The sequence below is a fragment of the Kogia breviceps genome, chromosome 20, assembly GCF_026419965.1.
Source record: "Kogia breviceps isolate mKogBre1 chromosome 20, mKogBre1 haplotype 1, whole genome shotgun sequence".
Taxonomy (NCBI): Eukaryota; Metazoa; Chordata; class Mammalia; order Artiodactyla; family Physeteridae; genus Kogia; species Kogia breviceps.
Genome location: NC_081329.1, coordinates 13,052,375 through 13,065,863, shown reverse-complemented (window position 1 = coordinate 13,065,863; position 13,489 = coordinate 13,052,375). Strand labels below are relative to the sequence as shown.

At 38.9% G+C, this 13,489-nt stretch overlaps 1 protein-coding gene and 1 non-coding gene across 2 annotated transcripts in view; both read right to left on the bottom strand.

Annotated features, from left to right (window-relative positions):
• Positions 1-13,489, bottom strand: part of FAM149A (family with sequence similarity 149 member A) — a 41,348-nt gene extending 27,859 nt beyond the window's left edge. Inside the window, 2 exon segments of the mRNA XM_067022298.1 lie at positions 6,352-6,414; positions 12,951-13,489. Coding sequence (XP_066878399.1) covers positions 6,352-6,414; positions 12,951-13,489 — 602 coding nt within the window.
• On the bottom strand, positions 3,988-4,120 carry LOC131747635 (small nucleolar RNA SNORA31). Its single transcript, XR_009332964.1, has one exon. It is a non-coding gene; the product is annotated as a small nucleolar RNA SNORA31 (small nucleolar RNA).

The following is a 13,489-nucleotide window of genomic DNA, read 5'->3' as shown; positions in this document are numbered from 1 at the left end:
GCAACAGTTCTTAAGGTATATGCATTAACAACAGAGGGTCAAAATACGTGAAGCAAAAACTGATAAAACTGCAAGGAGTGATAAATAGGTGCATCCACTATTTTAGTTGGAGACTTCAACACCCCTCTATCACATGGACAGTTCCGGCAAGCAGAAAATCAGTAAGTGCCGCCAAGCCGCGGCGGGTCCTCAAAGTGCAGCAACGATCGACGAGAGGGGGTAGGGGACTGAACGCACCAAGGTACGGGATCAGAAGGGCACAAGCAACTGACGGTTGCAAGGCAAGTTTAACAACAAAGCATAGCTTGCTGAGTCACGCCTTATCGGCATCAGCTGGTTGTTTGGCTTCTCGGCTTAGTCACGCCTTATCGGCATCAGCTGGTTGATTGGCTTCTCGGCTTCTCCCTCAAAGGCACCGATTTCCCCTCCAGGGTTGCTTTTCCTAGCTTTAGGGAACAACCAGGGACCCCCAGTAACTGAGCAGGTCCCTGGAGCGATCTGGCCAAAGGCCATCTCCTTTTTTACGTTCATACCATAAAGTCCAGGATGCAGACCAAGGAGAGTACAATCGGGCCCTGAGGCTTATGAGGGTCTTAATGGCGCCTTCCTCAGAGGGCAATGCTCGCCACAGCAAATCAAACGCATTTTCAATTTTAAAGCCATAATTTGGTCTCCTAAACCTATGAGAGCATTTTTTAACTCATCAACCTCAGTTTTTAGTTGAGTATTAATATGACTTTGTAATGCTAATGCAATACTGGTATTTTTAGGCAATTGTTTAACATAATGTGCTTGTTGTACAGTTTTACTTAATGCTAAACCGGCGGTAGCGGCTGTGGCTGTTAAAGCGGCTAAGGCTAATATGCTACATATTAATATTCCAATGAATCGTTTAGGTCTTTTTAAAGCTTCAGATAATTCTAGCCAAGCTTGCATGCTAGTACTATGATACCATGGTTCAGAAATATTTACAGGCAGCATTACATAGGAAGGTTGTTTTAACATCATAACAGAAAAAGTTCCTTTCATAGGCAGAATGCAAGTACTAAAAATACAATTCTGACAAGTTATATTATATCCTAAGGAACCAGAAGTAAACTCAACCTGTAAATCTCCTATTAGCAAGGCATATGAGGGTGTAACACAAGTAATAACCGATTGATAAGAATAAGACAATGCAAACTTCCCAAAATCCCAATGCTTATAAAAAAACCAAACTATTATTAGTAACAGAAACTGAAGAAATTAAAATGGTACCATTATTATAATTTAAGGTGCACCAGATTTGAGAATTCAAAATCAGATTGGGGAAAATCAAAAGGAAAAAAGGAGGGAAACTTCAAACTACCTTTAAACTATGGCCGGCCAGTAAAGTCCCTTGTCTTCCTACATATACTTCAACACAAAAATAGTATCTTTGACTTTGCAGCTTCTATTAGAGCTCTACTGTCAGCTTTATGATTAGACCCATCTTTGTTGCTATAATTACCAGTCTCATTCTTTCCATTTTTGTTATTGTTGCCCTGTGAAATCATTTTTTCTAGAACAGCAAGAAGATGTAAAGCTTTCTCAGCTTGGTAGGTTAATATATACAGGTCTATGAACAAAAAACACACTGCTTGGGAAAATTTTTCTTCAAAAGGTTCTATGAACTGATAAAGTTTTATCACCAACGGATATGGCTTCTATATACTGTCGGACATGATACAGGATGACTGCTTGATTGTAATACAACATACTGTTTTCAACATCATCTAATCCATCCATTTCTTCAACAGCCGAGTGCACCTGATTCTTCAATTGGTTAAGTGTCTGTCTTAAACTATCTGTTGTTGTCTGGTTACTTTTGAAAAACTCAGCTACTGCCGTATTCAAAATTATTTTATAATCGTCTTTGTTTATATCTTGTAGGCAGGCAAGATGTTGCAGACAGACATCATAATTTCCAGCTGTGAAAGCCTGGAAAGCACTGGTGGACAACTCCTGCTCTTGATCAGTGATCTCAGGTCGCTTCTTGGATACTTTTTGTCCCATATTTTTTTACTTCTGACTATTGCCCCGAGTTACTATCAACTTTACTATGTGGCCACACTTTCACTCTTCACTCCGGGGATTCACCTACCGAGATTCAGATGTCCCTCTCGTCCGGTCCCTGCTCGGGCACCACTTGCCGCCAGCCGCGGCGGGTCCTCAAAGTGCAGCAACAATCGACGAGAGGGGGTAGGGAACTGAACGCACCAAGGTATGGGATCAGAAGGGCACAGACAACTGACGGTTGCAAAAGAAGCTTAACAACAAAGCGTAGCCGTATATATACCCCTAAAGCAGGGAATTTGCTTAGTCACGCCTTATTGGCATCAGCTCGCTGATTGGCTTCTCGGCTTAGTCACGCCTTATCGGCATCAGCTGGTTGATTGGCTTCTCGGCCTAGTCACGCCTTATCGGCATCAGCTGGTTAATTGGCTTCTCCCTCAAAGGCACCAATTTCCCCTCCAGGGTTGCTTTTCCTAGCTTTAGGGAACAACCAGGGACCCCCAGTAACTGAGCAGGTCCCTGGAGCGATCTGGCCAAAGGCCATCTCCTTTTTTACGTTCATACCATAAAGTCCAGGATGCATACCAAGGAGAGTACAATCGGGCCCTGAGGCTTATGAGAGTCTTAATGGCGCCTTCCTCAGAGGGCAATGCTCGCCACAAGTAAGAACATAGCTGGACTCAACATCTCCACCAATCAGCTGGATGTAATTGACACCTATAGACTACAGAATAAAATTAGAATTCTAATTGATGAGAAAGCATTGTATCCTAGTTTAACATTTAGGCAGATTTCACATTTAACATAGGTAACATTTTTCTTTTTAGTGGAATGGAAAATTAAAGTGTGGCTTTAATCAACAGACTCTTAGTCAATGAAATTCAGTAACTTCTGATTCTGAAATAAAATTTTTTTCAGCATTGATGGCTTAATTTGCTGAAATGGATAACAGTTCTATAAAATTTTGCTCTTTATTAAAAAGAAGTCTAAACTGGAAAATGATATTGTACCAGGATAATTTGTCAGATGATTAATATTACTAGTTCTCTGCTGTGGAAATACTACGTGTGTGTTTCTAAGCCTTAATCTGTAACTATTTATGTTTTTGTCTTCCAACCTTTCACAAAAATAATAGTGCAAGAACAGAAGCTAAGCTCAACTCAAAAACAAATTCCAAAGAACCTCCTATCCAACAATTAATTACAATTACAGGGCCAGCTGGCCTTACAAAGCTGCCCTGGGGTAATTAAATACCTTCTAGTAAATGGTCTTTTTTGATTAAGTGAAGTTCCTAAAATTTTAACATGGTGTAATTTCTTTCTGGTTAGCGTTTTTTTGGAGAGTCCTACTTAAGAGATCTTTGCCTAACCCTAAGACGGGAAGATCATCTCCTGTATTTTCTTATACTATTTAGAAGTTTCACTGGTTTTTCTTTCATATGTAGATCTACAATTCACTTGAATTTTTGTTTTTGCATGAAGTATGACACAGGTGATCAAGTTTCTTTTATTTCCTTAAGGATATACAATTCATTCTGCACTATTATTGAAAAGACCATAGATAGATAAATTTAGTAGCCCTATACTAAAGCTTTATATAAAGCTTTATAATAAGCTTTATAATATTTAGTAGCTTTATACTAAAGCTTTATAATAAGCTTTATATATATACTACCTTTACAATAAATTTGATATCCTTTTGAGTAATTATTGTATTGTTCAACTTTTTCTATATATCTTCTATCAACTTGTGAAAGGTATGTTAAAATCTTCCACTATGATTTTGCATTTGCTTATTTCTTCTCTTAGTTCTGTCAATTGTCACTGTAGACATAAATAGATAATTTTTTCTAAACTCAAATTTTAGTTACCTTTTCTGTAGTAAAATAGGCTCTTCACTGCTTACAAGATCATTTCTGAGTTGTATATTTTTCTCCTCCCCATGTATGGTAATTACTTTATTTCCTCATTCAATCTGGCTGCCACAGTTCAACAAACAGAAAGTATGAAACACTTTTTCTTGCATCTGTAGTAGAAACCTTAGGAGCAGATGTTAACTGCTCCAGCTCTGTCAAAAATAGATGTATTTTTATATACTTTTAAAACTATGTTATTGGTGCCTACAAATTTAAAATTTTCATATCTTGTAATGAATTGACCTTTTTATCTTTATAAAATGACCCTTGTTACCTCCACTAATTCTTCTTGTTTTAAAGTCTACTTGGTCTGATATTATTAAAGGTACCCCAGTTTTTTTTTCATTAGAATTTGCATGTACAAACATTTCATCCATACATTTATATTAAACATTTCTGTATTCTTATACATAAATTGTGTCTTTGATGAACAGTATATAGTTGTTTCTTCTATCTTAAATACAGTGGGGATTAAATTTGGTTCTTATAGCAGACGGCTTGGGGCTCCAGCAATCCCAAATCATCTTAATCCTGTCAGGAATTAAGAAGATTTAAATCTGGGTTTCAGGCCCTGTGAGGCTGCTCTATTTCCAGTTTACCAAAACTCTGGACTGGTTTTTTAAATTTATTGTCCAGCTTTTCTAGTTGCACTCAGGTGATGGTTTTTCTAAAACAATCTATTAATAGTTTGCCACTGGTGGAAGTAGAATGAAGGGAATTTTTGTACCGAAATATTGCACAATGTGTGATATAAATCTCCATTGCTCTGCTAAGGGAATCTTCAGTAAAATATAAAATTTCCCCCTAATTCTTTAATGCAAGAACAATTCACAATTACTTTATGGGGAAAACAGGGTTGCATGCTGCTTCATGGTCGGCTTGAGGTAAAAACAGAGGTTTCCAACAGGGACAGGTATATGGCTTAGAAGGGTATTTGGAGTACACACACACACACACACACACACACACACACACACGATACTAAACTCAAAGTGTCCATATTAAGCAAATGAGGAACTGAAGTACATTAAATAGTAAAAATAAGCATTCCAATCCTAAACTGAATTTCATATTGACCTTGAATTCACAAAAATCATGAGCTCTGGAACATAAGAAGACACATTTCCATCAAACACAGGACAATCCTTGGCTAAAACAAAGATAAAACCACATTCTCCTCATTATAAGAAGGAAAAAAACTACTGCATACTGAGGTGTTCCACAGAGGGCTGTGTTGTTTGTTTTTGTTTTGTTTTTTTTATAACATTTAGCTGAGTTACTCTTTAAGACAAAACTACTATACGAATCTTATACAGAGCACAGTTTCTTCTTACTCACCTATCACCTAAAATCATGGTCCTTCACCTCAATCTCACTTGTGTGAAGTGTGAACCAAGAAATTTAGGACTACGTTTATCAGTGATTAGCATTTTTAAAAATAGAGCATTGGGCTTCCCTGGTGGCGCAGTGGTTGAAAGTCCGCCTGCCGATGCAGGGGACACGGGTTCGTGGCCCGGTCCGGGAAGATCCCACGTGCCGCGGAGCGGCTGGGCCCGTGAGCCGTGGCCGCTGAGCCTGCGCTCCGAAACGGGAGAGGCCACAACAGTGAGAGGCCCGCGTACCGCAAAAAAACCCAAACAAACAGACAAACAAAAAATAGAGCATTACCAAGACTATCCCTTTCCCTACATTCCATATCCTTATCCTCAATATTTAATTATAAGGCTTCTTCTAAACCCTTAAGTGAAACGTCTAATTTAAAAAATGCTAATGTATATGTATATATACTCTTTCCTCTAACAAGGACCACATCTAATTGCTTCTTCTCCGTTTTTCTTCCAAGTAAGACAATACTTGCTAATTATCTGCCTTACTTGTACGAATAAAGTATTTGATTTACTATTAAATGTACACAAAATAGTTTATAAGAAACACATATATAATAAACTAGGAAATGACAAAACTAATGCTTTATTTTAAAGATGTCATAGCTTTATGATAAAAGTACTTTGTTATCTGTACTTCAAAATGGACAAAAGTATGCTTTAATTTTGGTCTCCTGATCAGTACTACTAGAAATAATATTTTGAGGAAAATACTTTTAGATTACTTATTAACATTATTTTTATTTTCCATACTTACTTTTATTGAAAAGAGTATAATTTCTTAGAGTCAGTTTGTTCCAGGAAAAATACTATCAATTACCATAAAAGTAGACTTTAACCCTTATTATCATCTTATAAACACTTGGTTACACATATGCATGGATGGTAAAAATTGACTGCCTGGATTTGAATCTTACATTTTTCCACATATTAACCACAACCACGTGAATTAGACCACTTCTCCTTTCTGAACCTCAGTTTCTTCATATGTAAATAAAATGGAAATAAAATTCCTACCTTGTATGTTTGTTTTGGGGATTCATGACAATGACTGTAGAACATGCACACGGCATTTGGCACCTGGTAGACATGGAAATACTAGTCGTTATTTCAAATGCTGAGAACCCTGGCTTTGTAGAATAATACATATTTGAGCAACGTTCACATCAATCAGTGAAACACTTACTAAAAATGTTAAACGAATAAATAAAACCAAGACTTTTTCTTGAGGATACATCACCCGTTTCTTTAAAATAGACTTCATATACTATAAGATTAAAGTTCCCTAGGATTTACTTCTTATGCATTAATTTAGAATGAAATTACTAGTTTTTTAGAGGGAGGGATTCATTTTATTCAATGTAGACTCTTAATTTAACTGGATTAGGAAGAGTTTTGCATATACATGAATGGTTTTTAGGATTTCACTGTCCAGTGTTAGGAATTTGAATGAAATGTTGCATTTTTGAATAAATCCTTATTTCAACTTTCTATGCATCTGTGACATTCTCTGAAATATCATTATTAGCTTTAAAAGCCTGATGTAAATTGTGAGCTCCCAGATGGGACTTGTCCTCATCCTTATTACTGGCACTATAATAAATTTAAGAAGACAATGATCCTAAGAAGAATATATATGTATATATGCATATAAGAAGAACATTTTGAGTTCAACTTAGCCTTAATAATCTGTTTATTAAGTAACAGTAGGGAAAGTCTTAGCTTCACTGTTTTTCTTGTCATTACCAAAGACCATCTGCTTCTTTCCCAAGCTCCCAACTGGATGTTTAATCACGTCAAGGCTTTCTTTAGTTTCTGTGCTTTATGAAACGTGTCTTCATTGACTGTTTCTAAGTTTGGGATTAACTATTATATATAGAATGGATAAACAGCAAGGTCCTACTGTATAGCACAGGAAACTATGTTCATTATCCTGTGATAAGCCGTGATAGAAAAGAACATGAAAAAGAATGTATATATAAATGTATAACTGAATCACTTTGCTGTGCAGCAGAAATTAATACAACATTGTAAATGAACTTTACTTTGATAAAATAAATTTTAAAAATAAAGGGACATGTTTTGAATTTTTTCAATACATATTTAATGAACAGTATTCATTCATTTATTTAATGAATAGCACATAGTATTTGATGACTCATGCTCTATTTAATATGTGTATAATGCCTAGTATTCCTAGGACCATACAATGTTCAGGTAATATTTTGTTACAAAGCAAAATTCTTGCTTATGGATTGCAAAATTATTCATATCCAAAGAGGTGTGTGATTTGGCTATTGTTGAATTAAACAAATAACTACACTGCACTGTTAAGGAGGAAAAAAGTGTTCTCTGTGCATGAAGGATATGTGATAGAGAATTTTAAAATGTTAACTGATATTTTTTTCCCTGGTGTTCTTTCATTTTCCTTTGTCCCTTCCTACACTGAGTGATCCAAGGCTTTTATGCTTATTGTTTCAGAAAGCAGAGAATGCAGTAGGGTTTTTTTCCTTTATGTTTACGCTATTGTTGCTTTTTTTTTTTTTTTTTTTAAGCCTAAGCTTACAAGATTGGTATGGATTTTTTTTTTTTTTTTTTTTTTTGCGGTACGCGGGCCTCTCACTGTTGTGGCCTCTCCCGTTGCAGAGCACAGGCTCCGGATGCACAGGCTCAGCGGCCATGGCTCACGGGCCGAGCCGCTCCGCGGCACGTGGGATCTTCCCGGACCGGGGCACGAACCCGCGTCCCCTGCATCGGCAGGCGGACTCCCAACCACTGCGCCACCAGGGAAGCCCGCCATCACGGGTTTTGAATGAATTAGGAGACCTCTGATGGGAGGTAGCCATTGGCATACAACTTAAAAAAAAAAAAAGCAGTAAGTGTGAGAAACCCCCTCCTTTTGAGCAGTGTTTTCTTGGCCACCAGTTGTAACTTCACAGCCATAGCTCCCAAAGACATTGTGACTAGAGCATATTCTCAACTCTATCATTTGAACAATTTAAAGAATTTCATCTTTAATCAGAGGATACTGTTCAGATATTGCTTAGCCCTCTACTTTAGGAAGAGTAGAATGGTAGTATAATCATTTGGCTGTTTTTTTTTCTCTTGGTGTCCTGAAATTTGCTCATGTGGTCTAAAGGTGTCTAAATAAAGTCTGCTTCAGTGCTTCTCAAACTAATGTGTAGTCTGACCATTAAAATTTTTTTCCTATTCATTGTGGATGTTATAATTTTTTAAGTGTAATGAAAATAAATTACTAGAAAGTAAAATGGAAAAAAAAGATGCACAAAACACAAACCCAAAAGTTTTGTTATCAGTCAACAGACATAAAGTTACTCTGTCAATTGCTATAAACTTTGCTAAAGATTTATCCTCACTTTCTGTACTAACCATGGATTGGTAACAGGTAACTAACTGGTAACTGCTAACATATCAAGTACACACGTTACCTATCATATTAGAAAAAATTCAGAATGTGTTTTTTAAATACACAGCAGAACATAATAGCTCAAATTCAATTTCTGAGACTTCAAATATAATAATAAAGTAAAGAAGATCATTTAAAGCTTAAAAACCTACTGTATAAGACATTAAGAACAAAATTCTTTTCTTGGGTTTAAGCAAATGCTAGACATGAATGACCAAGTCAAGTTCATTACTATTTTTAACGAAATTGATGATCATATGACTGTAATAGAAAGTAACAGTCATATGACAATTGTCTACTGAGCTCGCCATTCATCCCTGTGGAAATGCAAACTCCCAGCAGAAAGCATTTACTAACTCTGGGAAAACTCCAAGACAATGAAACAGAAAGGCCCAAGACAATTTCGTAAAGAAGGACATATAAATTTCCTCTCGATTTTTATAAGGTTAGGAACCCATGAAAGTGGATTTTGTGATGAAAATATTTTCATTTATTCTTTTAATAAGTATTTATTAAATGCCTCTTGTGGGTGTATGTTAAGTGTCACAGGACAAAGAGTTTGTCATTTAAAAAAAAATATGCTGTGCGTATATATAGTACGATCACTGGGTAGGAATGCACGAGAGCTATACAAACAAAGTACTGGCTATGTACGATTTGATTTGTGATGCTACTGGTTAGTTTGCAGTGTCTCGAAAAGTAAAAAATGTTTGATCCCAGGGTGGCAAATACATTTTCTTCTAGGTATTGTACAGCAATGAGTGGTAGTACTAATTAAAGTAACCTTTATCTTCTGTAAATTTTACAGGGAAAATGATGAAAGATTAGAGTGTACTGCAATTTGTTCTCCCAAATAATTGCACTAGAAGATGCCATTTATTACAGTTGTACAATAAATATCAATGAATTTTTTTTCTGTTGCTCTCTTTTTCTCCTGCAATGTATTCGTCAATGAAACATGTTTTCTATTTTTATTCCTGTGCCAAGAAGCAGGTAATAATCAGATACTATTTTTTAAACACTTCTCCATGTGTTAGGCACTTAAAATATTATTTCAGTGAATTTTTGGAACATCCCTATGAGGAAACTATTATTATCCCCATTTTGTCAAGGTGGAAAAGCTACAGTTTGGAAAACTGAAGAGCTTGCCCAGAATTACACAGCTAGCAAATGGTTTGAGATTAGAATCCAACTCACCGGATTCCTGCCTGGGTCCTTAAGTATCACTCCAACTCTGGGCTGCCTCAGAGGAGTCCCTGCATTCATTTTATTGGCAGTCAAGTTAACAAGTCCTGCAGGCACCAACTATGATATTTCCACACTTACATGACTTTAACAAGAAAACTCAATCACTCAAAAGAGCAATGACTCTCTGTTATCAGCGATAATTTAAAAAAGATAGAAATACTTCCTGACCATGTGAAGTTTAACTCTACCAACATACACAGCAATTCTCCATCTATCTACCTTATCTGCTGTTAGAGATTCTTGTATTTGCAGAACAAACGAAAAGTCCTTTTACAAGGTGATGACTGCGTAGTTCAAACCAGAAATGCAAAGGAATGTAGGAGAGAGGGCTGGGGAGACCAGAAACCAGAGTGAACGACGGGGAACAACATTATATGTGAAAGACACAGGGAGGTGAAGGTGAGGATGAAAGTGCTGAATCACACAGCTGGGGGCGCAGGAGAGTGAGGTAAATAAGGCCACTCAGTATCTCTGCCTCTGGTTCAAATGTGGCCACCAGTATGTCTTGTGGACTGAAAAGGGAGAACCCCTCTTCTGTGGCCTGTCATTTATTTAATCCATGAATCAGAGATCAAAACTCATGCTATTACATAGCACCTTAGTGAAAAATGAAAAGGCTCTGAATTGAAAGTTTGTCTATTTCCCCGCTCAAATTAATTTCACTATTTTTTGTTTTAACAAAGGCCAAGGACAGAATCAGGTCAAAGGTAAAATACATGGGTTTTCTTCCAAAAAATATAAACTGTGAATGAGGAGTTTTCTTTGTAAATGAGTGTGGTGGTCTTCAAATTAGATTCAAGTTTCTCAAGATTTGCTTGCACGTGTTTTCCATGTAGCCACATTCTCTCTAGCTGTGCTTTTCCCCCCTCCCTCTCTTATTCTTACTTTAACCATCTTCCACCCTCCGCATCCCTGGGCTTGAGAAAACCAAGTACACGATTTTGTTATTAATCAGGCAGGCTAGTAACTAGCAGCCGCTAACTGCAAACTGACAGATAAGGTAGGAGTTGTAAACTTTAAGTCCAGCGCTGAAGCATGTTTGCTTATTCAGTGTTATAAATAGCCACCCCAGAAACCCCGGAGTGAAAAAACTATACTTCGAGATGCAAAAGGTCTGTAAGACTGAAGGAAAAATTCCTTTCTTTCTGTTCCCTTATCCGTTTGTAAACTTCATGATTAAAAAAAGAAATGAGGTATGGAAGGAAGGGAACATGACTATTTGCATATGTAAAACAAAAAACAAAAAAAACTAACGTACTTGAAGGGCTGTGGATGTACCATGGAGAGAACAAAGGCACATAATTAGGAAGATCTTTGAACACCTATTATTCCTCAAAGCAATTGTGTAAAATTCAATGTCTGCCCTTTCAGTACAATTGGATATCTTTGCTAATGTAGATTAGCATAGTGTAAATAGTGCCAAATACTGTGTTATTCAAAACGTATCCATTAAGCATTTTTGGACAATGCAAATATGTTTTAAGGTGTTCAAGAACGGAAGCCAACACCAGTGCTTTCCACTGGCCATGCTGAATGTTTCAGTGCCTGTTGGAAAAAAACACTAAGACTAGAGTTTAAGGTCAGTGTGTATATCTATTTGCTCATAAAACATTAATTGCATAAATGTTAAGGACCAGTAGCCAATAACAAAGGCCTAATTCCTTAGACATATGTATTCTAGCCACTTATCCAAATGCAATTGATTTTCCTTAGGGGAAAAAAAAAAAATCAGTTGACTCATCTATTTCATAATTTAAAATTTTAAATGAAAAGGAACCACTTACTCTTTAACTTACTTTAGCACTGAGATGAACATCACGCAGTTTTGTGAAAATAAGTTATTTAAATTTTGATTGAGTTAGAATCAGTCTTAATGCAAAAGTTTTCCAGTCCATTTTTGTGGGGAGAAGAGAGCTTCTCTGCTAACAGGCCTGACCATTCTTCCTTTGCTAGAGTACAATACAGAAATCTCCATCCGTGATCGGGACTTTCTGGTTTGCCTTTGAGCATTTCACTATCCTTTTGTGAAATTCAAGAAGGCTGAACATTTTCATACCCACTTAGGAGGAGCTATATCTTCTCATTAAAAAAATAAAATCTGCCTTTGTTCTAAAATCCACATTTTACAAGAGGAATGTTTTCATCACTGCTCCTGGTGGTGAAAGGGTAGTGTGTGAGTGTGTGTGTGAGTGAATGTGTGTGAGTGTGTGAGTGTGTGTGTGTGAGTGTGTGTGTGTGTGTGTGTGTGTCGAGGGAAGTGTCCCCTAATTCCCACTGAGCTGGCTCCCACGAAGTCGGTCAGCGTTTCCGGAGGACCTCAGGGCCCCACGGCAATAACACAGGAGCTCTAGGCTATATGATACAAATCCATTTGTGTCAGATGATGTTATACATATGGAAATCAACTCGATGTCTCATATAAAACAAATTCCACTTAGGATGAGAACTGGGGCTGATCCTTGAAAAGGAGGGAGGCGCCCTGTGTCTCACCATTTCTTAAAATTATAGCCGCCAGTGTAGGTATCGGGTACCCTGCACATCCGCCGTATCCTGCATTAGAGAAAGGCTCCTTTCAAAGTGCTGAAGGAAACCTGACTATCAAATGCCCTGAGTCAAAGCTTCAGCTAGAAAAGAAACAAAATTTTGTCCTCCTCTGTCCGGATGAAGTCCTGCTTCATCTTCCCTCCCTCTCTGCTAGTGAACAGCAGAGGATTACCTCCGCGAAAGTTGATCAAAAGCCTGTCACAGCCTGTGTTTGAAAAGAAAAGAAAGCCGAGGAATAAGGATCCAAGAAAAGTGCAGGGACGTACCCAGGGCACTTAGTGGAAGCTACTGCAAATAGTGCAGTTTTGTAACGGGCGCCTGGCGAGGTGGGTGTGACAGGTGGAGGCGCAGGGGTCCCAACCCAGGAAGGACCTGCCTGGTCCCAGCCGCTACTCACGCTGCTCGGCCGTCCTCCGAGCCGCTGTCCGAGGCCCACTCCTCGCCGAGGTCCTGCAGCGTGAAGAACAGGGTCTTGGGGCCAGGCCCGGGGGGCCCCCTACGGACGGCAGCGCCGCCCAGACCCCGCCAGGGCGGCCGCGCCACGGCCACCAGGGGGGCCGGGGAGCCGGCTGCGTCGCCGGCGCCGCTGCAGGGGGCCGCGGGCAGGGGTGGGGGCGAGGGCCGGACTTCGGCTGCTCTCGGGCTACTGGGCAGCCGGAGGCGGGTCCCTCCCGCTTCTGCCGTGCGGCTAGCGACCGAGACCCGGGGGTGGGAGGCGGCGAGCAGAGGATGGAGCGGGGCGGGGGTCGGCTGCTGCAGGGCTGGAAGGAGGGTCAAGGTCGGGGCCGTGCCAAGCCAGGTGCCCGCCGGCCCTGCGGTGGCTGCGCCTCGCGAGTGGCTGGAGGAGGCGACCGGCGAGGGAACCGCCGCGGGCGCCGTCGAGGTCTTGAAGATTTTGGCAAAGAGAGACCCAAGGTCCAGCACAACGACCTTCAT